Below are 27636 nucleotides of genomic sequence, written 5' to 3'. Positions count from 1 at the left end.
GGGGTTTGCTTGAACAGAAATTGAGCCATTAAATTTTGTGCAGTCAGGAAATGACCTCTGAGAAAATCAGTTCTGGGGAAAGCTGAAGAGGTGACAAGCCTGGATAACCAATTACAGATCTCATTGGTACAGAATGTGGCCTTCTGCTATCACAGAACCCTCAGTAAGTTCATGCATAGAACATTTAGATGGAAAATATTCAGATGAAGAACTGACAATCAATATGTATAGCTTTAAATCTATTTACATGGTTTTGTGATTGCATTTACAAAATGCATTTGAAACAAACATTTCTTTCTTTAATACCATGAACTTATGATTCCATTGTTTTACCATTTACCATTTGCATACCTTCAAACAAATATCCACTGTCACACAAGAAATGCTTGCTACACCCCTGTGTAGCAAGAATATCAATAAATACTGTAGCTGTCCTCTATTGGTAACAAAATGAGAAAGAATACAAGGAGGTTCCATTTGATAACCTATAAATTTGACTACCACCATTCCCTATTGCCGAATCTTCCCTGGGCTTCAGCTCCTGTCCGTGCAGGGGAAATTCCAACCCCCACAATGACCCTTGTATTTGTTTAGTTATCCAAACCATCTGTTTCAGGGAAGAAATCAGAATCAGAAGAGGAAGCTGTGGTACTACAAAGAACCTAATGAAATATGTCTGACAAATAGCCGACATGAATTCAGGACAGGTCTGTTTCATGCCCGTTAGAAGCTGTGGAGCTTAGGGTCACTGAGGAGAATTCATGATTCTGTTTTAAACTCGGAGACTCCTTGTCTGTATTTCCATACCCGCTGTTGAGTGACAGGAGAATAGCACATACTGAGTAGTACTGAGACACAGGTGTGAACATTCAAAAAGATCCTATTTAGCTTTTGCTTCATGACTCAAGGTTCAATGAAGCTCACACAAAGAATTTAAAGAGTTAATAACAGACCCTCATTACTCCAAGATACAATACAACACAATATACCATCTACTACAGTCACCTATCAAAACAGAGAATGACTAGCAGGGGGACAAGATATGTCACCTTACAAGCAAAAACCTCAAGCACACAGACACTATTATTTTTAAATGTAGGGCTAGACATTAGCACTTGGTGGTTAACACTTGGACTGCCAAATGCATTTACGGTTAATGTAATTTCATTATTACTGTATTTATGTGCCAGTTACCCCATACACAATACACACAGCAGGGACGCTAAGGAAAAATTTGACCAGGAGATCAAAGATAAACTCAAACTGTCCCACTATAGCAGTATATCCAACTAACTCTTTTATGTCTCCAAGTATTATTTAGTGTTTAACATTAATAGTGATTTATATTATTATTATTATTAGTAGTAGTAGTAGTAGTCGCAGCGGTAGTAGTAATAGTAGTAGTAGTAGTAGTAGTAGTAGTAGCAGCGGTAGTAGTAATAGTAGTAGTAGTACTAGGGTTAGAAGCAGTACTCATCATAAAAAAGGGAACAAATACAAAAACAAGGTTTACTGTGATAGCCTGCTAGGTCCTGTATGAATGAATCATAACCATCTGAATTTCCCCCTCAAGTTTGGGGCCCCCTGTGCTTCCTTTTCACTTCTGCATTTAAACACTGTGGAAGACGTCAGCTTACAAGTGCATATGGTAAGTGGAGAACCTTAATTCAACACCCACATTTACTGGAAAATATAGTTTTTCCACACAATACAGGCCTCCGAAAATTAATATTTCCAGCTCCTTTAAAATGTAACGTTACTCAAGCTTTCTTTCTGCTTTGCGTTGCAGAAAATACTTTGCCTTTTTTCTCCACTCATAAATTTCTTCTCTCTTCTTTTTTTTCAGGGCTGAAATAGCTACCAGATGTGGATGCAATCTCTGCCTGTTGCCATGGAAACCGAGGGATCTCATTAGGCTTCTGGGCCTTGACTGCTGGCAGAGTTACAGGGCCTAGTCTTAAGGCCTGGTTGTTCCTAAAGACCTGGCACTTGATTATAGGCCAAGATCCAAGATATGTTTAGACTGGCAGTCAACAAGTCACTTCAGTTCCCTTTTCCCTGCTCCCAATCCACAAACATTTGATGGCCATATCTGGAAGTTATCATGTATGGTTGCCTTCTTCATTCAAGGTACATTTCTTTACAGTTCCAATACACCAGCAAAAAATCATTTGAATTAGCCTTTTTTTGAAGGAAATCTAAATAGAGTTCTACAACCAGGTTAGGCACAGACTTTAGTCAAAAGACACTGTCAGTTAGCCTGGCACTTAAATAAGTTGTGACAAGAGAAAAGAGAGGTGTACTGTTTGATCAAAATAGCACAGAAATACAGAAAAGTACTGCAATGTCCTTAGGATACTGTGAAAAAAATGTTCCATGCATAGGGTCAGTCTCATAATCACTGATTGGAATTTCATACATTTTTTTCTTAATGTGCGCAGAACAGATATCCTGCAGCTATGGCTCTCTAATTAATATTTTCTGTGTAAACAGGGCATTTATGAACTACATTTTGGCAAGCAGCGCTGAATATCCCCATATTCAGCACATAAGAAAGCATGCAATCTTAAACGTTTTCGACAGCAGTGCATTGTCGAGACAGTAAACACAAAAGAAAATGTTATTTGAAGCAACAAGCAAAAAGGAGACCACCTGTCACTAGCGGAAAATGAGAGCCATCTCCTTGAACGGTCTGTGAAAGCATTTTTCCTCACCTTTACAGTGGAATGGACCGAGGCCTGTGAGGTTGACCCCCGTGTCATGTCTGGGCTGTGCTTGCAATGGCAGCCCCAGAAAGCATTGTGGGGTTTGTTTAGTCTATGCAAAAAAATGGGTAATTGGAGCGGCGTGTCAGTAGAGTGAGCGCTGAAGTCTGGATTTAATTATAAACCACATGATCCACGTCCTCTATTGCTTTTTTTGCCGCTGTGCCCCCTTTTTCCCCCCAAAGAGTACAAATATCCAGCGCATGATGCATTAACTCCAGGGTCCCTCTGCACAGAGTTCCGACTGTTCCACTGTGAAAGGGCCTCTTGTCCTGAAGAGCGGCCCAGCAGTGGGTCCCTGGCTCCGGTTTCTTTGATGGTATGATTTGACTATAGCAAACCTGACAGATCCCCTTGTCTCCAGAAAAGCCAGCAAGGAGTAGGCTGTAAAACAGCAATTATTGCAGGGCTTCTTAATTGTTTCAGATACATCAGAGGGCTTTCATTGAGACTTCAACTGATTTGCCATTCCAAAATGCAATTTCCATCCTGTAGAAACTTTCCACCCTTACAGAGGGGACAATGGATTTATCGGTTACAAAAATGCTCACACGAGTTGCACTTCCAAAATGAAAACACTGTTGAGGGATCACATGATGGAGGTCAGAAATTCAAGGGGTACAGATACCTTTTATTGTGTCATTTAAACAAAGAAGACCAACAACATCACATTAACAACAAAACCCAAAAACAATGGATAGACCAAGAATAACAACAACCACAATTTTGAGGCCCTACTTGAGGCAAACACAGCCTATTGAAGGCTTGGGCCAGTCAGATATAAGGGACTCTGAAAAGGCATCTGAATTTATTGTCAATTTTCACTCATAATATACCATGAGATATTTTTAGTTGCATTTAATGAAAATAAAAACATAAAATAGCCTTCTTAGTGGCAATGGTAAGGCACATTCAAAGAGTGTCATTCTTTGGCCAAATGAATTCCCACCAAATAAGTGGCAAAAACATGTGCATGCTTTACTTTGTGCCGAAGTGGCTCTCATTAATTAAGAATTTGATTCTGTTATTAGCAAGTTCAAAGAAAAAAATCTTCAAAGCAAAGCAAGACGTTCCCAGTACAATTCTGTTGTAGTAAACAATAAAAAGCAAGTCTTCATTCATGTTTGCCTTTGAGCCTGAAGTTTACATGTAAAAAAAGAAATCAAATAAAATATGAAAGCCAGTTCATTGACATCGAATAACAAAACAGCAAATTGATTCATATAAGCACAGCTTATGCACATTTACAATAATACTGTTACAAAACAATTCTTTACAAGTAGAACAATAACAAAGCATGTAGAAACCAGTTGTACCTTGGAAACAATTTAAAAAAAAAAACAAAACTGGAACACAGAAAAACAAAACCACTCACTAGCATTCACTAAGAAAGTGTCAAATCACCCCTAATACAGAGCAACTGCCACTTAATGCCTGTATGCTGTCACTCAAGACTGACAACTAGTCTTCCGAACACAATTAATATGTGTTCAATCATTTGACTATACTCCAGTTAATTTCAAGAGCCCTGTTTATTTATGGGAATATTTTCACTCTTAGTATAACCATCAATTATTATGCTGAACAAGAGTGTTTTCCACCTTGAAATCAACCATGACCCTATTTTGTCAGGTTTTGTTTATCTGAAAATTATACTCATTGTGATTTTTCTACTGTTGTCATGCAAATTAAGTTAAAATAAAGTGTCTGATATGAGTATATACCAAAATAAGTTTTCTGTCTGCCTTCAGTGAACAGTTGAGGAAATGTGGAACTAGTAAATGTTGAAGTGCAAAACATATCAATAAAAGGTCATTTCCACAAGACACATTCTGGTCAAATTTCTGCAGAACCTCAGATGAAGTTTCAGTTCATCTGATAGCTACATTACCAAAAAATGTCAACAGCAGGGTGAGGTATCATCAGTTTTGAGTCCTATCCATGTAAGTCATTCAATGGCTTGCATGACCAGGCAGTATAACCACAATATTGAATGGAAACATTTCATAGGAGAATTTCATACGAATTTCCAGGTATAACTATCTGCAACGAACAATACCCATTGGTACAGCAGTACCACACAATACTAGTAGTGTTATCACAGTTCCGTCTTGAAACACCTTTAGGTTTTACATGAAAATGGAAGAAATGTGTGTTTTTTTTAACTTGTTTAGCAATAATGGCTCATTTCCACTAACCTGTGACCAAGATGCATTTTAAATCGGCCACAGCTCCACACCAACAGCTGGACTGTTTGGCCAACTATTGGTGTGGAGGGGTTGAAAAAAGTTGCCGCAGGTACAGTTAACTACCTAGCATTCACTAGGGCCAGGGAGTGGTTAACTATGTTTGGCCAAAGTAGGCCTTGTTTATGGAAACTTTTCTTATAACAAAAGAGGAAGCAGAATTTTGCAAAGAGATGTAAATAATGTGATCTTTCACAAATAGAACTTATTTTTGATAATTAAATCTGAAAAGAATGTCAAACACTGTACAACCAGAAGGAGACATGGATAGCTCTGTGAGAGAATGTCAGCATGCTTGTGACTATATGGGCACAGTTTCCAGACCTAACTGCACCTCAAGATAAAGACATGGAAACAGAGTCAATTAATTACACTTACATTTATTTGCTTAGCAGATTCTCTTATCATATATGTTGGAGTGACTTCTTCTGGGTTAAGTACCTTGCCTTAGGGTGCAACAGCAGTGCCCCAGTGAGGAATCAAGCCAGCATCTTTTGGGTTACAAGCCCTACTCCTTACCATTACACCAAACAGCTGCACCCTCACACTGGGCTGTCAAGTTGTAGTTGAAAACAGTAATGGAAATGAGCCAGGAGTAAGTTTTCGGAATGAGCCAGGAGTAGGTTTTACATGGTATCCTTTGTAACTGTTCACTGGTGCGTGGCAACATGGGGTGTCAAAATGTTCAATGAAAACAAGCGGAAAACACATTCCGATGCTGCCAGTAAAGAACTCCCAGTGTTGTCTGCAAACTTAGCATTATTTATTGTCTGATAAGCATGGAAATTTCTGAAGGAAGGGCAAAAAAGAAATGGATGTTGATGTGGTCTTTGACAACCCCAATCACAAACCAATTTCTGGTCCCTTTTTGCAAGAACTGTTCATTTTTATATCCACGAATAGGGAGGCGACAACAGATTTGTTTACCTAGCCAGCATATGACACGGTCCAATGATCTTCAAGCAGAGAAGGGTCTGTTAACCGCAAAAAATACTTTGGTGGCCAAAAAGCCACAGTCGTCCGTGCTGTTTCAGCTCATAAAGTGGACAGGGACCCATTCAAGCACGACCTTGCAACCCTCTGGAAACAATGGTAAGATGATAACGCCTGGAGTCTCTAGAGTGGACAACAGCATGCTTTACAGGCGTGTAAAGATGCAGCTGTGAAAACAAATCCTATTGCTGCAACGTATCCACATCACCTCAGAGCTAGCACTGGATAAGAGAAGTCACTGTGCTGTTATTCTGCTATCACCTTTAAGCCACTCCTTACCTCACATTGTTCGTACTGGAAATGGCAGGCACCTGCTTTTACTTCACAGAAAAAAACAGGTGGTGTTTTAAATTCTGCTAATACTGTGCATCGTTTACACATACCACTAGGTATGCTTTTGTGTTACAAGGTAAGCTCTGTTACTTCTGGTGGATGTCTTCGACCAAAGCATTTCAGTAGACAAGAAAGAGCTCAGCAAAAAAATATGACAATGACAGATTACTTCACAGGAGAGAATCCTGACTGTAGGAAATATGTGAAAACCACCCGATCTTCAAGACTAAACACTCTGGTTTTACTATGCAATACTGACCACGGTAGAATACTTTTTAGAGAAATACCATATGCACTTCATATAGAGTTAGCATACAATGCCTCTAACATAAGTTTTAGCATTCAAAGAATTCTGTCTGTCAGCCTATGTACTATGAGGACTTGTCCCGATGGTGTATAGAACCTAAAAACAACCAAATTCTTGCATATAAATAACACATACAGCTTGCTATTTAGTTTTGATCCACTTTGATATTCAGAAAACTAATGATGTCTTACATGTTCAGTACCTTTCTGAGTAAAACCTTTACAAATTTTGGTCACTTCCTTTGCATAGATTATTATTGTTGCATCAAATACAACATTTATATATACACTATTTTATATATTACGATATATAATAATAAAATGTATGCCTGGGATATATCAAATACAAAATAAGTTGAAAAATACATAGTGGTGGGCATATATGAGAGAAATGCAGTCCAGTACTGATTTAGGAATTTTGCCACTGTCAGAACTGTTTGATATCTCGTAGTTATATCCTGTGTTGCACATAATAATAGAAAATACTAAATTGCAAGTATACAAAACTGAAAAAAATGAAAACACTGCATTAAATCCAAGTAATACTGAACGGTTTAGAGTTCTTCATAACAGCTCCTCTCTAATTCAGAGATAGCTGTCAACCACGTCTGACTTCTACAGGATGTTTTCCATGCATCCTTTTGGTCCAGAATATTTCTAAAACAAATAAATTCAAATCCACAGTCATTTGGATGGAAAACCATTAGATTTGTTTGCCTTGTTGCATGGAAAACTAGGTCAAAGTTGTCCTGTGTGTCTCAAACCAAAACCATATGACGGCTCTGGCAATTGAAAACAGTCTATTTCACTATCTGCGGTGGCATAATGGCTGTCTTCGGATGGCTCTTAGTTTCCAAGGTTTCCTTAGTGTCTGAGGTACTTTCCTTGCCTTTCTTCCTTGGAGGTTTTTTAATAGGTATCTTCTTGGGTGTGGGGTCTCCCGTGTCTCCAGATTTAGAGCCATTAGAGTCCTGTTTCTCTGGGCTTTTAGCCTCTGGAGACAGAGTTTCTGCGACAGGGGCAACCATCTTCTGCAAGTTGCTAGAGGTGGGCAGCAAGGGTTTGGTTGAACTCTGGTGTGCTCCAGGTGTGGAGCGTTTTGCCTTCTGAGGCGGAGTGGGCTTCTCTCTGTGGGCCTGAGGGGTGGACAGGCCATTCGGCTTGTTGCCGCCCTCATTCCGATTGATGCTCTGAGTCTTCTCTTTCAGCTGGGCGGCTAAGAGGGTGGCAGCCTCTGAATTCATGTGGGGATGGATGACCTCAGAGCGTGTCTTGCTGGGACTCTTGGGGGGCTCCTTGGCATCGCTTCCCTTCTTGTCGGCATGGAAGTTGCCAATTTTCCTCAGAGCATTCTGCACCGCCCCGTTGATATGCTCCATCTGCTCCTGGCCTGGCCTGCTCTTGTGGGCCTTATGTTTGCTAGGGGAACCGCTCCCCTCTGAGTTCTTGGTGTCCTGATGTTTGTGCTCTCTGTGCTTGCTGCTTCTCTCCTTGACTTTCTGCTTCTCTTCATTCTTCCCAGAGGCCTCAGTGGAGCTTCTCTTCTTCTCCTTGGGAACTGCTGGACCCTGGCTCTTCTCTGCCTGGTTGGCCCCTGCTGTACCGTGGATCCATGAGACTTTAGGTTTCGTGGATGGGTCCGGCGGACGTGGTTTTGTCCTCTCCGGAGACGGGGGCTTTCCATTTCCTTTGATATCGCTGCCCCCATTGTCCTCCTCATCTTTGGATTGCTTGGATAGTCGAGCAATGCGAGCATAAAGAGCCCCAATGGCAGACTCAGAGCCACTGGTGGACCCCTCACTGTCAGAAGACTTCAGTAGTGGCGTCTCACTGGTGTCCCCTGCAGACTGCTTGGTAGAACCTGTGTCTTTGAGTGAGGTGTACTCCCCAGCATCTTCCTCACTAGGCGCCACTGTCTTCTCTGTTGCCGCATTTGGGCTACTCTTGTCTTTGTTTTCTGCCACGGAATCTAAAGAGCAAAGACAAGACATTTACACACAAATGTGGGGAAATATATTAACTAACGTTTCCTTTCTTCTTAATCTAAGTCTAGGATTTTAGACTTTTGGTTGACTGAAAAAACAGTTCCCCACCCCATACCACACTCAGAATTTGGTCTACCAAGTCTTTTTTCTCACTCTTTCCTGTTCTACAATTTACCAAGAACTGACTAATGCCCTGGACACATGCCACATGCTGAATTTGCCATTCGTAAGGTTTCCTGTTAGTGTTTGCTTAGTGACTGGATGAGATGGCATCTGATAAGTCGAACATATCTCCATAATTATATTCTTCCAAGTAGGCCTGTGTATATTTGTTTTATCCACTAAATCTTCTACGTCAGACTTTCAGAAGGAGACTACTCTCAATCTGATCAATGAAGTCCTTTAGCTGGGATGACATTCCCAGTGTATTGTGGGGCCAGATTCACTCACCTTCATGAGGCACACAGTAAACTGGGCCGTCGTCACTGGTCTCAAAGGAAGAGAAGGACCCCTGGGAGGACCAGGAAGGGGAAGGCTGCTCCACCACAGAGGGGGGCTCAATGAAGCTGCAGTCAAAGGTGTTCTCAGGGTCATGGTGGGCCACTGGCCATTCAAAAGAAAACATACAGAATTACCAGGTCAGCTGGAACCAGCAAAAGGTGTCTACCTGCCTTTCCAAGGAGCAGTAGTTCACATTCATCACATTACATGTGTTTATATAATATATTGTGGTCTTAGTGGGGGAAAGAAGGTATAGTCTGTCTGGAGTGTGGACAGTATGAATAGTAACTTGGCACAAACTCAAAGACCATTGCTAAAATGAAATTCAAAGTAGTTAATAAACTCAGCTTTGTCATAGATAAAGTGAAAATCCATGAGTTTGTACTTAAGAATAGTTACATTGACCACTTATTGTGCTGTGAAGCTTTGGTTCACTGTCCATCTTGGCTTTTTTTTCTCTCATCTTACTCTTTGATGATGATTTTTGCTGACCTAAGCGGACAGCTGGAGGATGGCTGCGGTTTGTTCCCCATCTGGCCATAGAGTTTGAGTTAACTGGACTCTGACCACATCAGACATGCCTGTTTATCATGGTTGTGACACATGATGCCATCCATTTGTTCTTTCAGACTACTTCCCAGGGAACTCCCCACATCTTTTTGCTTGCCCCTCTGACCCAGTTCCATCTCTGGCTAAACGTATGTTAGTATCTCCCAAGGGTAAACATTTATAGAACAAAGCAAAATACATGAGAAAGAGGAAGGAAACAAGGACACAATCATTTAACGATGCAAAACTTTGCGTTGGGGACTTTCCACAGCACATGATTATTTTTTGGAGAATCCAAATCCCCTGCCAAGAAATCACATTCAGTAGATGAAAGATCTAAACCACTTCAGTGTCTTCAGACCTACTCCACCCACATTCATTTGGAAAACAAAGTGATGATAAAATAAATCCAGTCCTATGGACCAATTAGTCAAGAATCCAATTAGCATATCAGCATTTAACATATAGATACTGGCATGTTAAAAATGCAGTCAATATCCTGCCATCACAAAGCACACATAAATCCGTATATGAAATATCAGATTTTGAGACATATGCCAGTTCAGACTTTCTCCACTCCCATAACACTAATATTCTAGTTAACAGTATCTGACGTGTAAGGGATCCTCAAGGGCCTCTGATTCCATAGAAAAATTACCACAGTATGAGGTACCACAGCATCATGTCATGTCAAAAACAAAAAATTCCTCTCAAATCCCCGCTGAACCATCATCAGAGAGGAGGAAAATGGACAGAAAGTATCTTGATTCCCTTAAATTGGGATGGCAAACAGCCTGCGCCGCCTAAACACCCAGACAACGTTTGGCGGGATTAATTGAGAACGCGCCCCGCTGGAGCCAGCTCTAGACGGCCCAATGAGACAAAAGCGCATTCTTGACAAGTCCCAGCTGCAGAGCCGCTCACAGCTGCTGCAGACCCAGCCCATCGCAGCAGGTGCCCAAGATCGCTAGCACTTTTTTGGATGCGTTCTGCAGCACGGAAGGGGATGAGGTGGGGGTGCGGGGAAGTGTGTATGTGTGGGAGGCAGGAGCAAAAAGAGATGTGCCTTTGTGATGGGACGATCCCAGCAAAAAAAGGAGGTTTTTTTGGAGAGGAGCTTGGCAACTCAGCTGGACTTTTTCAGGACAGGATGAAGACATGCGATGGTCTGTGAAAAAAGAAAGGAGCTCCCTGGGGCATGTGCACTCCAACTCCCCCCCCCACTGCCCACCCCTCTTTGTCTCTGACATCTGCTGCCACCAACCCCTGTGTGGATAAATCACAGGTCTGACACAGGCTGGGATAAATTTGGCCTCTTCCTGTTGAAGGCCCACAGGGCCCCCCGTGGAATGCGCAGGATTTTGGCGCCCTGTTAGGGTAGAGTTTCAAACAGCGGCCGATCTCACTCCTACAGGCGGGCAATGAGGAAAGCAGAGCTGCAGGCTTTGGGAGGAAAGCAAAAAAAAAAAGAAAAAAATGGTTGAGCTCTTTCTATTGAGAGGGGGGCTGAGGAGGGGGTTGGGTCTAAATTTCAGACTGTATCTGCTAAATGGCTCCGTCTTTCAGTCTTTCCATGCTTTTCCGTATTTCCGTTGTTTTTTTGAGAAGAAGCGTGAAGCGACTTAAAAATATTGGGCCCAGCTTCACCTCTGACATTGACTGCAAATTAGTTTTGATATCCTGTTTTGAAAGATTCAGACACACCCCTGCCTAGAGTCCCTGGTTGACATGACCAACATGAAAGGATGTGTTTGTTTGAGAGAATGCTCGGTTGTCCCACTTAAAAATCGTATGTTTTTTACAATCTTCTCGTCTAACAGACAAGTTGTTTGTTTTTTCAATTCTTTTCAACTTAAAAAGGGTTCATTGATGTATCCTTTTGAGTATAGAAGATGACACTGGCTTTCAAAAACAATGCTATTTTTCTGACAGTTTCTTTTGTGAGATGAAGGCAACTGCTTGCCTACATCTTTGGTTGAATTTGTGGAGAAGCACATGATTCTTAGTCATCTGGAGAAAAGCAGGTCACTGTTTTAAACACTGTTTTCTAAGCTTTGCTCTCAGATATTTAGTGGAGCATTCCTGTGAAGTCCTTTGTGACAGGTGATAGAATAAGACACAGGTCATTGGGGGTAAGGCTGCTGCAGACAGTGAATACAGGGAAAGGCTTCCTTTAAGTCAAAAGGCCACACATAATGTAAACAGTTAGTGACCTGTTCATGGCAGCCTGGCATGATGTACTGTACTGAGATTTTCATCACTCTGATCTTTCTCCTGGCATTTTAAATGACATCACAGTAACATTTTACACATTAAAATTATCAGAAGAGGCTGCATTTTCAATTACATGTATCTGCAGCTCCAACTGCCAAAACACTGAAAACTCGCTATAAAATCCACATTATTTTAAAAGACAAGAATTCTGTTACCCCAGCAATGACCCCTCAGCTATACAAAGAATTTTAAAGAGGAGCGGAAAAAAATTCTGACACCTGTTACATCATTCAGATTACCTGTGTGATCTGGCTTTTGCTGACATAATGTCCTTGACAAGTCAAGTATTTACAAATGCCATACTTTCAAATAACATGTAGTCATGTAGAAAAACAAAATCCATACCAAAAGTTGTAAGAATGTGTCCAATATGCCCTGTTCCTTTTCAGCTGGGTCATGTGTATGCACCTTTGTGTATACATGCATTTGTGTGTATACATAATTGTATGTGTGCGACTGTGTGCTTTTTCTCTTTACTGCTAACTGGGAGAACTCTGGTCTACACCACTACCATCACCACAAGACTTCCAAACAGGAGCTCAGAACTGACAAAACAGAACAGCCTTTGATAAAAGATCACTCACCACTCACCCCCACTAACTCCAGCTTTTTAATAATATGGCCCTCAGTTGAAGAGCGAACTTTTTTTTTAAAGGGAGGGGAAAAAGAGTAAAGAAAAGAGAAAAGGGCCTGTTTAGGGTTGTAATAATATGAACACATGGCATTTAAGACTGCCAAGAATAATAAGTCTTGCGACCAGTACATTCCATTCAAATGAAATAGCATACCCATTTGGCAGTTACAACTGACTTTTTCGGACCTATTTACAGTGCAAAACTTCATACAGAAAGAACCTTTGTATCACTAAATCAAGGCTTTTTTCCTTTAAACCAAGGTGGCATCTGCACACTTCATCCCCATTTACTTTTGGATAGGAGTTATCAGAGCGTGTAAACAAGGTGGGTGTGAAGATCATATCTGCATTGCCTCCATATGTAGACAAAATATCTTCCCCAGGCCATGCCTGGATGTGCAAACATTGTGAACTTACTGCAACAAGGTTAAGACTCAACGGGGAGGCACATAAGGACAGTGCTCGAATGAAACGACCCTCTCACCAGCCAATCACTATTTAGAACCATTTATAACCTACGTTTTCTGTAGGCTTCAGGGTGAAACTGCAGAGGAATTATCCCCTCACAGTTATAAAGCAGGGAGAGTGATGCTTTGGGGCGTACCGACAACTTTGGGCAACTTCTGCCGCCTCAGCGGAATCCGGGGAAGCTTTGTGCTGATTCTACTGAAACGTCCACAGAGGAGTCGTTTGGCCTTTTTGCTGCTGGTGGAGTTTTCACGGTCTGGGCTGGAGAGAGAGAAAATAAAAGGAAGCAGCTTTAGACAACACCTAAACCATGAGTGTTGTCATGTGTGTGTCAGCTTCATCAATGACACACAGACGCAGACCAGTTATGACAGCACTTTACCGTGTTTGTAATTGTCTGGTATACTCATTGATACAAAAAGTCCACAATGTTCAAGAAAAATGTATTAACAGAGCATTTGGGCAGAATAAGTCAAAAACTTTAAAAACATGTGGCTCGTTAAAATACACAAGGCAGATGTTTGGCACTGCCTGTGTGTGTGTGTGTGTGTGTGTGTGTGTGTGTGGGGTGTGTGCGCGTGTGTGTTTGTATTTTGAACAGACCCTGTCTGTCAGCAATATTCTCTGTCATCTGTCATTTGTCCCTGTCAAATGCACAGTGCTCAGAGGTGACCTCACGCACTTGCTCTCATCCTTTTGCTTGCAGAGGCAGCAACAGAACAAGAGGGAAAGGAGGACGATGAGGAGGAAGAAGACCAGTGTCCCGGCCGCGATCACACCCATCCGCCGGTTGGGTTCTGGAAAGCAAGGGACAGGGTGTGTCACCATCTCTCTGCCAACCCACATCCCTCACAGAGAGTGCCTCCACACTGGCCATTCTATTGGCTGGGGTCTAATGAGGTGGATGTAACCTCATTCTCAATCTTTCATCTTAACCCTTCTCTCTTCTGCTTCCTCCCTCTCAAAAAGCACATTCAGCTTCACAGCACCAACAATAAAGAAATTTCCATACTGTGACACAGTACAGGAAAGCAAAACACATTTTTAACAAATGAACAAAATCAAGTGGAGCTGAAAAATGGTATCATACAATGAAAAACAATTGACAACAGAAGCTGTCAGTAAAATACACAAGAGGTAAATATTTTAAAGTACAATGACATGTCTTTTTAATTTTAAAATCATACATATGAAGTTTTGACAATACAGTGAACTTGGTGACAGTGAATTAATCTTAGTAAGTATAGTCTGAACACCTCCTTTCAAACATCTCCAAAATATATACAAGTGTTCCGTTTGCATCTAAGTGCATAAAGAACTAACAGACAAAGAACATTAAAAAATGTTCATAACAACAATATGCCAATATGTCTCTATGTTGTGCGCCATGTAAACCAAATACAGTGTGAACTAGTTCATTGGAGCGGGATGTATGTTCGTTCTCTGTGTTCACAGCTGAATAAAGGAAGGGCTTGTTAAGCCTTGACACTGTGACATCATCTCTGCTTCCCAACATGTCTGCCTGCATGACCTCTGGTAACCCCGTTTCCCCATAAATCCCTCTTCCCTTTCGCCGGCCCTGAGCTCTCTTGGGCTGGGAAAGGAACACCGCCAACAAACACAACATTAAAACCGGAGACCTGCGTACTCTGGAAATGCCATCAAGGCCACCATGTCAACCGTCTGCCACCACGTCCTGAACAGACGTGTGTTCATGCTCACCGTTTGGTATGCAATGTCGGCGCTCACACAGAGAGCCCCTCACACGTGCATCATTAATCATGACTGTGTGCTGTGGGTGCATTTGGACAAGGGGCCAGATTCACTATTCACAGCTCTGTGCATTTAGTGTGCATAAGATCACTATTTTGTAATTTACCATTTGTTCTTAGAATTTGTTTTTTACATACAAATTCACAACTGCTGCATACTAAACATATCATGTATGCAAGTATCCATGTGTGAGCAAGACAACATGTTTTGCCATTCAGATGAATTTGTGCGACTGTCAAATGTATATGTGAACAAAATGACCTTCTGCAATTGAAAAACATAAAACACAATTCATTTCACAATAAACATTTTACAGATATAGGACTCATGTTTTAGCATGCATTTGGCATTGTCAGAGGATGTGGCAAATGGCACTATGCACAGAGAACGTGTCTTTACAGATCGCACTGACTTCTCTGTGGAGACAGATTAATGGCTCATAAGCCATTATCAGTTGCCACGACTAGAGCTTATGGGCCTCTGTAATGCCCTGGAGCCTTGTTTGAGAAGAGCTACAAACTGAATACCCCATGTTAAGGTACTCTACCATGGGCCTCTTGGCCACTGGGACATTCCAGTTGGAGAAAAGCAACAGAGCTGAGATATCCCAGCCATCAATCAGGCACACACTCCCTACAGTGTTGGCATTACACAGGTGCTACCAGAATATATCCAATTTCCTTAAAACATCACAGAACAGATAGCCATACAGATAGATTTCCATGGCATTGCTGGACTGCACAACACAATTAGAGTGGCATACTGCACTCACAACCACATCAGAGCACCATTTCAGAATGCTTTTGCATTCTTGATTCACGAAAACTATCACTCCCTTGGTGCAATGTGCAGCTCCTCTTTGTTGCCCTGTATGGCATTCTACATGTCATCACTCACTGGCCAGGACGTAGGCGTGGCAAGCTGGTACGAAACTTAATTGTTGGAGTGAATTAGAATTGATTTGGGAATGGACTGCTGTATAATGATCACACCCTCTATCTATAGGTGACAGGGGATGTGCACACAACTTACTGTAACGTGTCCTTTACTGTCTAGTGCAGTGGAAACATTGTATTTTGTTGATCATGTCCACATTCAAGTTTATTCTCCTATCCGTTTTGGCTGTTAAGTGTAATGTTAGGATTAGGGCAACATACATGTACACACTTTTTTTTTTTGTTTTCCGTTTGACATTTGCTGCAAATTAATCACACAGCGAGAGGCAACCTGCCTTCCATGTAAGTATAAAAAGGTGAACCACTGACTGGAAAAGGAGGAAGAAGTATGTATGGTTTGAACAGAACAGAGTTAAAACTTGTTCCTGAAGCAGTGTGGATAGGGAGTCTGGTACATATGGTGTCATGGTGGTTTTTTTTTGCCAGGATGCTGATAGACAGTTTTCAGTTGGGGCCTCCCAAGACTGTAGCGCTAGGTCGTTTGAATAAGCTTGTTTCACCAGGACTTACAAGACAGCATTTTCAGAGTCACCTGTAGCTGTTGTTCCCTGGAGTTGGGCATTGGACTACTGCCACTGTACCATTGTTTTTAAGACAACTAAACTAAACTGAACAACCTACTGATGTGGCTGCAGTGACTGTGGAGCCCAGCTCGCCTGTGAGGAGATACCCAGAATTGGGAGGTCTGCCTCACGCCATCTTTACAGTTTGTTTTCTCCACACATTTACACAGCACACAATTAGGATATGCAAGATATTTACAATTTTCTGTTATAAAGATTTATTTTTGAGCCAGGGATGGGCTAGTTCATAACATAGTAGTAAACAGCGCTATTTCAATACTGAACAAATCATTAACATGGTTAGTATGCTACAGATGTAAGTAAAGAAAAGGTATCAACATTTTACTTTTTTTTGATAGTTTCTGTTTAAATGTTGCAGAAAGAGAACCAGCATAATGTGGGATTCTACTGTATTTGCTGAACTCTGTCAAACAGATGCAATGACACCCTTACATATTATCACTCTAACCTCTATGAATGGGGGTGTTAAATGTACAGAAAACATTAGGCAAACACACAAATATAAATATTCTTGATTGTTAAATTCTGCAAGTGATGTAAAATGCATTACTATAGGCACATTATTATTATAATAATATATATTTTGGTTTCTGTGCTTTTTTATGTTTTCTTTATTTAGCAGAATAGATCAACTCACATGGGATTGGCAGAAGTGTACTAACAGAGGCCGTTTTTCTGCTCTAGTTAGCCTTGTTTGAACACTAAATGTAAGCAGGTTACTTTAGCCTTAGTCATGGCATTTCTTATTTTGTCCAGTCATTCTTTGTGTTTTGTCTCAGTTAGCACTGCAAATATCCTGCAATAATATCTTGTAAAGTTCCTGATATTTCCAAAAGTTCTTGATGCCTTTTGTGCTGGGTTTCCAGAGCTGTAGCTGTGGCAAGATTTGTGCTTATTTCAACCAGTGATTTATCGATATCTTGTAAAGTTCCTGATATTTCCAAAAGTGCTTGATGCCTTTTGTGCTGGGTTTCCAGAGCTGTAGCTGTGACAACCCTTGGACTTGGGTTATAGGTCACTCTTGGATAGGCCTCTTCTGTTGATGCCTGGGGAGCAGTTGTACTGGGGCCTTCATCTAATAAAATATTTTTATAAGTCATTCAGCTCTGTGGTGTGTTTTTATGCAGCATTTTTAATGTTGCATAACATTTTACATATCATTCATTTTTTCTGCTAGATATGTACTGAGGCAATTCTGCCCAAGGGCAGACTTTCAGTTACAAGCCCTACTCCTTACCACTATGCCACACTGCTGCCCCCATAAGATGCAATTACAAATTTAACTAAAAAAAATACTGGTTATGACGGTGCTTTGCCTTATGGGTGCTGGTCCTCTTTTAGGCTTGAAGGTTTAAATTGAACCACTTCTTTTTGCCTCTGCAAAAGTGCAGTGCAAAAGTACATTTACCACATTAGTTCATTTTTGTCGGGCCTTTTGTTTACCAGTCCCAGACACTTCACTACTTATAGAAATATTTTTTTTCATGCACAAATCATTGACAGAATTGTTTCCATTTATGATTCAGAGAATTTTTTCCACAGCATTCTGGCTATAGTTGTGACTCAGAAGTCAGAATGCCCTTTTATAGGATTTATGGGGTTTTTGATTATGCTAACTTCAGATAATATGCACAATCATCTAATTAAGGAACAACTAAGACTCATCATCATACAAAAGAGGGTTAGAACAAATTGGGTGTGCTCCACAAATCAGACGTGACTTTTCAATACAGAATTTTCCAAATAACAAAATAAGCTCGTCTCTATTAATGTTTTTGATGAATCATGCCAAACAAGAGTGCTCATGTCTCCTATTTCTCAGGATGAAAGGAAGTTGCAGTATTCAAAGCAAACTCTTGCATCTCACTTTCTGAGTGTTAGCAAAATTAATGTAATATCAAAGCTTGCTATTCACCATTCAGCAACAAACAAATCACCACAGTTCAAAGGGCATAACACAAAAAAACCCTTATTACCCCTATGACTGAAATCTTTGACTGAAACCTTTGCACAGACTGAAATTTGCTCTTCCTGCAATATGGCTCATGGCAGACCCAAGCAGTCTCCACATCACTGAGCAACACAATAATAAGCAAATATTGTTGGTCTTCCAAGTGCAGTACATTAAAATATGCAAATAATTCATCCAATAATAACATTTTTTTCATGTTTACATGTCACAGACTTCTACTTACGCAGGTTGCAGGCTCCAGAGACTGGATTGCATGTCATGTCATGACAGGAACATGTTTGTGCACAGTTCACACCGTATTGACCAGACTGACAAGTCTGATTACAACTAAAAAGAAAAGAGGGAAAATCATTATTACCACTACTACTATTATCTGAGTAGTGCAATGCATAATAATGTATAATTACTAATTACAACTACTATTTAATAGTTATTTAATTTAAGTCAACATACTCTTTTATAAAATTCATAACTTATTATAGAAAGTCAACATAGCAAATGTAAATGTTCAAATAGAACCACAATTAACATCCAGTTGAAATGAATAATAATTGATTGTCAGAGAATCAGGATTTATACCATGAAATATATTAATGCTTTATCAGAAAAACACTAGTAAACAGCAGGTTGTAAGATTAAGCACTGCTGAAAATGCAGGAGCAATGCTGGTGAACAGTCTAGTCTGCCACTGGGCAGCCAGAGAAGTAAAAGACTTACAAGAGTTAAAATTTATAAATCAAGGAAGGAAGAGATTCAGAATACAGTGTATCCAGATATCAGCACAGAGACAACAGTGAGGAGAAATGGTTGTAATTACAATAATAGCTAGCAGGTTACAGGTACAAATTCCGGATGTGCATTTTTGGCAGCTCTGCTGCAATGGTAAAAACCTGACTAAATTACTTCCAGAATTTGTTTCGGGTGAATAAGCGGAAAAATTTCAAGTTCTGCAAGAGGGATTAATCTCTTCTGATAAAAGCACGCCTTCCTCACGTACTGGGAAACAATGTGTGACGACAGAGCAATTGTGTTGCTTGCTTGTTTGTGCGTGATTATGTCCACTTGGTCTTGGGACAGCGGACAGCCCAGCTCTGGGGAGAGGGCATGTTTCCCTAATCAGCCTCTGGCTCATCACCCTGAAAGAAGCTCACCCACCCTAGAGATGTTATCCGGCCTTGGACAACCGCATGAGAAGTGAACCAAAGATATGGAAAGGACCTATTACAACAAGATGCTAAACAAAAACAGATGTCCATGCAGACTTCAATTATCCTATTAGAGATACATGTATTACTGATACAGGGGGGAAGGCTGACTTTAATCAAATCCTCCATGTTCTTGACTAAGAAAGGTAAAATATACAAAAATAGGAGTAATAAAACATTGTTCTCTGCAAACAATGCGGGTGGATAGATCTGCAAAGAATGAAGGGATTAAGCATTACCCTTTCAATGTTCAATGAACACCTGATCTGAGCGAAGTCTCCAAATTCATAATTGATATCCAAAATAATCCAGGAAAGAAAGAGCCATAATAAGGGTATAGTTACTTTGGCATAATGTAAAGGAGAAGGAAGAGTTGTCCCTTTTGTGTCATGAGGAGGACTGTACTTTTCAAAAGGGTTAACCATACTTACTATGTTCCATAAAAGCCAGGATCACAGAGACATTCACCAGTGACAAAGTGGCAGTCCCCATTGAAGCAATGGCTACAGTCGTTTTCACAATTCTCACCGTATGTTCCATTTGGGCACTTCATCTCACAACTATGAGTTTAAAACAACAGAGAAAAGCAAGATTGCATTCCCTTTAAACAACGTCATCCGAAATACTTGGTAGAAGTAAGTGCAGTTTACAGCACTGACAATTTTAACGCCATTAAACAGCTACTTACCGATCTCCCATCCAGCCGGGATTACAGTGTGAGCACTTGCCATCGATGCGGTTGCAGAAATGACCATCTTTGCAAGGGGGGCACACATCCTTGCAGTTCTCACCGAAGAAGCCCGGGACACACGCCTGGTCACATTTGGTACCGTTCCAGCCCCGTTCACATGTCACACAGCGTCCCTCGGTTACCTTGCAAGGCTGTTGGCCTTTACAATGGCCACACCTGAAAGACAGCCATCATCAGTACTCAGCCAGCAGTGGATTACGAGATCAACTTTGAGGTGTCCAGGTTTAGCAGGGGATTCAGAGGGTTTTATCAGGGATCATTATCACCTGTAATATATCTCTTAAGCCTTATGCCACACACTTCCTCAACGTGTTGAAGAAGGCTATAAGCTTGACTGATGGTACCACAATGCAAATGAGGCAAATGGACAACAAGGCAGATGTTTGTCTTCTTAATCCCCCCTGATCTTGTGAAGCAGAGAGTTTAAAGGTCTGTGCCTCTGTTTGTCTTAGCCAGAGATGAGCTCACCTGTTTCTGCAGTTCTGGCCATAAAATCCGGCAGGGCAGGGCTCCCGGCAGAACTTTCCCCGGTACCCTGGTGTGCAGGTGCAGGACCCATCGGCCTGGTTGCACTTGCCGTGGACGCACTGGCAGAAGCGCTCACAGCGTGTGCCCCACAGGCGTTCCCGGCACTGGCAACGCCCGGTGTACTGCTCGCACGGGGAATTATTGCAATTGCACTGGGCACCGCAGTTTCGGCCGTACCAGCCCGGGTTGCAGATGCAGCGGCCCGTGGTCTGCTCGCACACCGAGTTGGAGCTGCAGTAGCAGTTGTTAGCGCACTGCGGACCCCAGAACCCAGTGTGGCAGGTGCACTTGCCCGTCTCCTGGTCGCACTTTCCCTTTTGGCAGAGGCAGGCCTTCTCGCAGTTAGGCCCCCAGCGGTTGGGGTTGCAGGTGCACTTGCCGGTCACGTCATCGCACTGGCCATTGGGAAAGCACGTGCACTTTCCCTTGCAGTCCGGGCCCCAGAATTGGGTCGGACACTCTGTGGTGGACAAAAAATAAGCAGCTCTCAGAGCACTACAATTCACTTCAGCCTTCCAAGTACACCCTGCTTCTCTTTTTCTGTCAACTTATTTGTATTCTATACTGTTGAGCTGAATTTCCACCAAAGAACACTGATGATGGATGTTTTATATGCCTTTGAGATTTGTCTTTGTCCATTTCCCTACTCCACAACTGTAATTATAAATTAACAATGAACACAGAGCCTATTCCTCACTACATTTATATCCATAACCTCATATCCTCAACACTGTTGCCTTTAACACATGAGTTTGAGATGACTGACAAGCTGAATACTGTCAGAGCGTTCTTACTTGTATCACAGCTGGCTCCAAAGTATCCATGACGACAGCGGCATTCATTGGGCCTGACACACACCTCATTCTCCTTACAGGTGAAGTTACCCTCGCAAAGTGCTATGGAGACAACATGATACAATTGTTGCCACTTCTAGGTCAAATGCACTGACTCCTCTATTGTTAAAAAGTGCGATGGATAACGAAGGAAGCACTCATGATTATAACTAAGCTCAAGATACGTACGGGTTATGCATTCGTCGCCTTGCTGCCTCCACCCGCTGCAGCACACAAACCCTGGGGACCTGGAGGAGAAGGGCGTGACAAGGATTGGTTTGGAAATCGCCTAGCAGCAGACATATGTTGGCCCGAACTGACAGCAAGCTTCAATCCCCCAGTGGCCCTTGTTTCATCTTCCTTTACCTCTAACCCATGTGGCCAGTGCTGAATATTTCAGATTTCTGCGTATCATCTGTGGCTTTTAGGGCTCAAATAATTTCAGATGCTTTGTGCTTTCAGCTCTGTGCAAAAGATTAGCAAGAGCCACCCACTTCCCTTCCCCCAGCACAACATTTAAACCAGGACCCCATCTTGAAGTGTCGGCCCACAGAAACAGTAAGAAGCCAAGCTGCGTGGATAGAGTCATCAAGGATTGATGGATGGGCAGAGAGAGGGCATAGTGCAAGCAGTAGAGACTTGTGGTTTCAGTGGAAGGCAGAGTGGTTTGCTTCAAAAGACGTTGTTTTAGAAGGGCAAATGCCTCTCCTCCTCCTCCTCCCACACACGTGACCTTCTGGAGGCCCCTGCCACACGTTTATTTCCTCACAAGTGCTGGAAGGCTTCTGCGTTCAGTCAGAGAGGTTTTTTGTTCCACCAGGCATGCTAAACCTGAACCGTGGCTTCTCTGCTCTATCTCACCGGCCCAAGTCATTCCAAAGAAATAAACAAAACAAAAGTCCAAGCAAAGCAAAGGCACGAAAGCAGAGAAAAGTAAACAGACACAAGACTTTTATTTACTACTGGAGTCATGCAATGTCTCTGAGTGCATAGGTGGTTCTATATATGGCCTTCAAATGGCATTACATTGTTTGCGAATTCCTCACCCAACAAGGTTGATCTGCAGGGCTCTCTTTATATAATTGTTTGAGTGTGTAAAATATAATATCTGTCTGAGTAGAAAACGTTTCTGTGTGAAATTATCATGAGAAGCTACTTGTGCTGGATTTGTTCTGCCAGTATAAATAACGATACACTGAGCATCCGACTATTAGTATTATCACTACACTAGCATACTGGTAAGTGAAAGTTTTCATCAACATGCACAACATGAGCCATTCATCTGTAAGTAGATGTCCATATCTAAAGTAGGGTGACCTCACTCTCAAAGCCAGGGATCCATGGCTTTTTTTACGCCTTTAAATTGCCCGGGAGGGGGATGTGACAACACTGTGCAAATGATATGGTTCTTTGTTCACAGCTGCATTAAGGCATTATGCTCTCTAACAAACAAGAGAACACCCACAATTTCAGCAGTTTTCAGTTTTTGGTTTACCGCATTTTGACATTCTAGGACACATACAGTGCAATTATGAAGTAGTTTTCATTCCATTTAAGACCTGTAAAAAAGACAAATCTGATTACATTTTTGAACGTTGCTAGGATTAAAAGTGCCTCTGATAAAGTGAATCTTAGCTCTTCAAACATCAGCTTTGCGTGGGCTAGTGAGGTTTGGTTGGGTTTTCAGGATGCCTACTGAATGGATCATAAATACATATTCACCTCAAAATCTGCCACAGAGTGGTTTGTTATGTTTATCATGGACAAAATAGTCTCATGTTTCCTGTTGCAGGAAATAATGCAATATAGATTTCAAAACCTCCAGATGGAGATAATCTATAAATAAGATGGGACTGGAGTCACATTGTGAGTCATTTCCCTTAGCCAAACACCAAAAGGGTTTTTTATGCCTTTACTAAAGTTTCATTCTCACTGCAGGCCTCTAACCTAAAAAAAACTATAATCATTGGACATGAGCACAATAGCAACTTAATTAATATTTTGTTTTGCTGTAAGAGCTGCCCTAGGTAAAGTTCATTCATGAAACAAGGCTGATGAATGAAGCATCTTAAATACTTCATTTGCATCAAAACCAAGGCAAAAACAGAATTTGGCCACCAACAATTTCTATTTTAAGTTCTATTTTGGTTACAGCAGGAAATGTTGGACAGAAATGGTAGGCACAACTCTCTTTCTTCCTCTTTACACTGTATTTTTCTACAGTATTTTTCTAAATTCTTAGATTAATGAGGCCAGGTAATGTTAAAAGTAAACAAAAAATAAACAATAAAATAAAAATAGAATATTATCTACTCTGAACAAGCAGCCATTTGTCAACCCATTGCGTAAGTCTAGTTTATGGAACGCTATACCAATAAAGCATTAAAGCACTTTTTTCAGAGACTCTTTGCAAAAACTGACAAAAGCAGCAAACAGTGACCACAAACATTTGCCTGCTGATAACTGAATGTAAATTGTAACATTCTCCTGTTTGTTTGATTTGGCTTTCTCAAGACCGAAATGATTTTCACTTTCAAAGCTAAAGACATTTTTAAGCCATTTTAAGCCATAAAAAAGATTCATGGAATAGTCTAAGAGTAGAAAAGAAATGTATCTATTTTCCCAAATTCATGACTGAATTAATTTCAGCCACCTGGTACAACACCCTGACCAGTATAGATTTAGATATTCACCACAGAGACTTTCTCACCAAATAAATAAATGAATGAAAATAAACTGTAATATTAGACTCAAAGTCTGTTGGCATTTTTCTTCATCCAAGCAGGCACTTACACAGCCCATCAACCAAGGTACATGTTTAGAAAACAGGAAACTATAGTGATCAACACACACTGTACATAGACCCAGGTCTACCAAAGATTTGTACCTGAGCACAAATCTTAGGGTGTGCTGTGTGACTAAAACCTGTGATGCAGGGAAGGGCTTGGCTCAGGGCATGCATTTCTGCTTCCACTGAAGAGGCAGAGGCTGTAAGAATTGTTGGCTGATCCCTCAGCGCAGGGGTAACTACAGGTCACTTCAACTAGCTCTACCTTCAGCCAGGGTCAGTTAAAAACAGCATACATATTTAATTGACCTGTACTCTGTTTTTTCAGCAAGTACTTACTTTACCATTGATTATGACCATTTAGTCATCTGTGTCCAATTCTTACATGAAATACAGGACTAACAATAGACTGTATGGTAACAACATTCTTGAACTACTGGGTCTGGGAATACTGAAATAGACACTTAGTTCATCCTTCTCTGTTAGCATATACTTATAGAACTACCAACAAAACAGGACTGGGCTGATTGAAACAAAGACACCCCCCACCCCACAACTCATACCCCAACACCCCCCACTCACATATTGATTGGTCGAGCACTGAATGGAAAGAATTCAAGTGTATTTTTTACGAGTAGCTAGTCACACAAGTGCCATAAGAGATCTTCAAGATTGTGAGGTCTAGACCAAACCTCTGCCAAAGCAAGCAGCCAATCCACTTGAGGGGTGTTTTTATTCTTATTTTCTTTAAACTGGCCACTTCTCTTTCATTGCTATCTAGCTGAGTACGCAGCCTTTGCCTCCATCTTAAGGACAGTCTGCCTAGGGCCTCATTACACTATGCCAATATAAACAAAAATGGAGACTCCATCTTTGATTTGCTCCAGTCAAATTCCACGCAGATTCAAAACTTTTGTAATTCTCCAACTCAGAGTTCAAAGTAAATGGCATTGTTTTAATTCAATAGCAGTTTACAATTAATTAATCCAAAACTACACTGGTGTGAACATATTCACCCTGCCCAAGTTGTGCTGCTGTGGAGTACACCTGAAACAGACATCTGGCTCATGTGCAGATGTAGAGTACAGAACTGCACATGCGTATTGTGGTATTATGCTGGACTGAGGAACATCTGACTTCTAACCCTATACCACAGACATGCTAGATGAGACGGACCTATTAGACAAGCACTAATATAAGAGAAAATAACAGTAACAGTAGCAAATATTCTACTGTTGATCTACTGTTAGACAATTCTGCACAACGGTGTCGTCGCCACGACTTGTGCCACACGTCATTCAAAGGGGCGCCCTCTTGCGGATGTTTGAATGCAGTTGTGCACATCTGGATTGGTGATCCAGATTTGAATGTATCTGAACCAGTTACATATATTAAAGTTACAATTCAAGCTTCGAAAAAATGCATGTAGCTCGCAGACACATATATAAAAAGCAAAAAATACGCATTTGAAATAAGTTGTACATTTTCACAGCATCAATCCCTAAAACTGAAACCTTTTGTGCGACAAGCGTACAATAAACTCGGCCTACATTTGTCAAACAGTTTTACGATCGATTTATCAATTTTTCACAATTTGGGGGGATTTCGAGTTTGACCACGGCGTTTAAAAGTCATGAAAAAGTTTTACTGCGTGTTCCCGGATTCTTGCAGTTCCGTTATTCCATTACTCATGCACCGTCTCAAAGTTAAGGCTACTTACCCTGGTACTTTACACACATTTCTGCCTTTTGGATTAAGTTCTTGGCTACAACTCCGACAAAAGAATAAGCCCAGCACCACAATAACTGCAAAAGTGGTCTTCATTTCCATTTTACTAGAAACAGCATCCTTCCAAGCGCTTCTTATCCCGAGCATTCCTCCCTTTAAGAAACTGGGCGTTTCGATTGATCTTTTTGTGGTTTGTACTTTTCCTCAAGTTCGAATCTTTACTTGATCAAGTTGAATTTAACGGCATCAAATGGTTTAGAGGTAATTTTATCCAAAGACGAGCGGGTAAATCCAAAATCCCAAAGAAGGGAAACAGGGAACCAACAACAACGTACCTAAGAGTTAGAAAGAAAATAGCGACACCAATCCACTCGGAGAAAGGAATGAAAAAAAAAGTTACAAAACCCAAACTTGTACACGCTGTCACAGCCTTCCTTCTTGTTAGGGACGATTTTCTTCCCCTTTTCTGAAACAAAGCCCTCTGGCAAAACAGAACGCATATACTCCAATTATTTGTAGACTTTTGTGAGCAAAGAAAAAGTAGTACATCATAAAAAGTATTAAAAGGCAAGGTTTCAACCATAAATGAAAGCGTTTTTTATTTGCACTGTTGCACTGTTTAGAGAGGACTAAATCCCCGTTGTTTTCGCAGAGAGTGGCTTAAAACAAAAATAAAATTAAATACGCGTCAAAAAGTGTTGCAGCTACCCAGATCGCCTTCTCAGGGCGGAAATGGGAGCTTAAAAGTAGATTGCTTGCTCGTTTCTTTTCTTTTTCTTTTCGCTTGCACTTGCAGGAGTGGCAGAAGGAAATTCCTGATTTGTTACCCTATCCTTGGCTAGGCAATAGGGAATTAAGAGAGGCTGACTTTCGTAATATACGTGTGCAACAGTTGATTTCTTGTTCAGCAGATCCACTACGGACTGCTGTGAAGTGGGTGTGCCCTCGCCATACGGGACAGTCCGAAACCTTGATGGACGTTCCGGACCACTTTTTTTTACAGTACCCCATTTCAGTTTGGCAATGCAGTGCGCTCTGTCGTAAAAGTGCGCATAATAATAATAATAATAATAATAATAATAATAATAATAATAACACAAATAAGCCTAGTAGTGGTAGGTAGCAGTGGTTACTAGTTGTATAGTATTATGGTAGTAGCATATCATGTTACAAAACGCAGCAATCTCATGTAAACCTTTACCACCTTGCTAATAAGAAGGTAAATTGTTCCACTGAATTTTGCTACTGGCTAATTCGAACTGAGATGTATGCTTCAACAGCATTTAAGTCATGAGGCCTACATGCCCTGAAAGGGAGAGGTAAACATTTAAATGCAGCAACGGCTCCCCCCTCTGTTTTCTTGATGAACTACTACTACAAATAGCTTTGTCCAGTGCTTGTTACTAGTATCCTATACAAATCTATTTGTGAGGTGGAGTTGAGAAAATGTTGAAATTGCTTCAA

General features: G+C 41.1%; 1 protein-coding gene across 1 annotated transcript; it reads right to left on the bottom strand.

Annotated features, from left to right (window-relative positions):
• Positions 1-6977: 6977 nt before the first annotated feature.
• Positions 6978-27078, bottom strand: scarf2 (scavenger receptor class F, member 2). The gene is made up of 11 exons (XM_036525904.1): positions 26165-27078; positions 21846-21904; positions 21618-21719; positions 20764-21283; positions 20233-20451; positions 19976-20104; positions 18563-18666; positions 13737-13851; positions 13191-13315; positions 9079-9231; positions 6978-8612 (listed from the first exon to the last, which is right to left on the bottom strand). The coding sequence occupies exons 1-11, from the start codon at positions 26317-26319 to the stop codon at positions 7444-7446; spliced, it is 2850 nt and encodes a 949-aa protein (XP_036381797.1). The 5' UTR covers positions 26320-27078; the 3' UTR covers positions 6978-7443.
• Positions 27079-27636: the final 558 nt, after the last annotated feature.

The sequence above is a fragment of the Megalops cyprinoides genome, chromosome 4 (genome assembly GCF_013368585.1).
Source record: "Megalops cyprinoides isolate fMegCyp1 chromosome 4, fMegCyp1.pri, whole genome shotgun sequence".
Lineage (NCBI taxonomy): Eukaryota > Metazoa > Chordata > Actinopteri > Elopiformes > Megalopidae > Megalops > Megalops cyprinoides.
This window is presented reverse-complemented; position numbering and strand designations above follow the sequence as displayed.